The 1700-nt window shown below is 37.4% G+C and overlaps 1 protein-coding gene across 1 annotated transcript in view; it reads right to left on the reverse strand.

Annotated features, from left to right (window-relative positions):
* Nucleotides 1-1700, reverse strand: part of LOC101290834 (protein phosphatase 1 regulatory subunit SDS22-like) — a 6310-nt gene continuing 4610 nt past the window's right edge. The window contains 4 exon segments of the mRNA XM_004291646.1: nucleotides 1-923; nucleotides 1011-1091; nucleotides 1180-1266; nucleotides 1504-1645. Of these exon segments, the coding sequence (XP_004291694.1) occupies nucleotides 246-923; nucleotides 1011-1091; nucleotides 1180-1266; nucleotides 1504-1645 (988 nt within the window). The 3' untranslated portion in view covers nucleotides 1-245.

Consider the following 1700-nt stretch of genomic DNA (forward strand, 5'->3'; position numbering starts at 1 on the left):
GTCAAATTTGAAACAAAAATACTCGATTTTAAATGCAGGATTATAACCCATAATTTGCTACAGAATAACAACCAAACCCAATAATCCATTTTAGACGGCATGCCTATGGTTAAAACTTATCCCACAAACCATTTTCCTACAATCCAGATCCTAGCTTCTTCACATGGAGCAAGTTAATATGTGATTCAAAATTTTACATACCAGTAACCGAAGTTGCATAGCATCCTGCCCATGATTAGTAATCATCAGTCCCATGTTGATGGACCGCCAACTCCAATTTCATCCACAGGCAATAGTGGTAAAGTAGAAGCTGTGCTCCGCTTCTTAGCTTTACTTGAAGTGATGGTTACTATGCCACTTGACAATTTTGTGTCTTGACTAGCCTTATCCTTAAGTTTTCTCTGTCTGCCATCATCCTCAGCATCTACTACTTTGTCATCCGAAAGGAGCTCCAAAAATGAAGTGTCTGCATCATCAATAATATCAAGTTCACTTTGTTGCTTTTTCTTATGTAGTATCTTTTTAACCTTGGTATCATCGTCTTTATGGCCTTTCTTTTTCAGCTTCTTTCCCTTTGATTCCTCCAAATCAGCAGCTTCTTTAAGATTGCTCAAATCCTCATTTACAGCCTGATCCCTTTTCTTTTTCTTTATGCTATCCCGTTCTTCATTCCCTTGGACCAAAGCTTCCTGGTCCGAGGCATTCTCATTTGCTTTCTCCCTATTTCGTTTCCTCTTCATATCCAATTCTCTAGCATTATCAAGGTTACTATCCTTAGTTTCACCGAACCCTTGATGTTTTGAGTCTCTATGTTTTTGCTCTTCTTCATCAACTGCATCAACCCGGGCACCCTTCTCATTCCTGGTGTATTTATCTATTGGTCTTGCATTGAAAACATGCAGGTTTGGCAGCATCTTTTTGATCTACAGATATATTGTTTTCATGAGAAGCTATAACAAACTGGAATCGACCGAGATCCAAATAAGAGAAGGCAAGAAATTGACTATTACCTTCTTTGCTAATTTATCCTTTTCAGCAACAGGGTTCCCTTGGAGATTGAGATTCTTCAGATTGACCAAAGCATCAAGCACCTTACCTCAGAATATAAGAAACAACCGTAGTAATTAATTTGTTCCATAAAGTGTTTAAGACCAAAAGTTTCAATTTCCTGCATCTAACCTTCAGTTCAGACCATCTGGTAATCACATTATTCCCCAGATCCAGATTCTGGAGTCTCTTATTCTGAGCCAACTCAGCAGGGAGACCCTGAACCAAACATATTCACATCAAAAATAGATACATAATGAACAAACTAAGCTACAACATAAAGTGAAAAGATAAACATGCAAAATCACTATTAACAACTGAAAGCCAGCAATTAGAATATAAGACTAGCAAAAAGAGTAATTGCAATAACTAAGCAAAAAAGAAGAATTACAATAGAGAAGCTTCATATACAATTGAAAAATAAAAAATCCAACAGGCACGTAAATCAGCACAAACCTCAATAGCATTGTGAGCGAGCCGGAGCTCTTTCAGTTCAACACATGACTTGAGCGAAGACTCTAAACTCTGAAGTTGGCAGTGAGAAAGAGAAAGCTGGAACAAAGAAAATTCAAAGAGTTTCAGCAGAACTCAGGTGAAACTACAACCAAAGTTTAACCACTAGAAAGATGCTTACCTTTGTTATAGATTTGACA

This window comes from Fragaria vesca, linkage group LG2 (genome assembly GCF_000184155.1).
Source record: "Fragaria vesca subsp. vesca linkage group LG2, FraVesHawaii_1.0, whole genome shotgun sequence".
Lineage (NCBI taxonomy): Eukaryota > Viridiplantae > Streptophyta > Magnoliopsida > Rosales > Rosaceae > Fragaria > Fragaria vesca.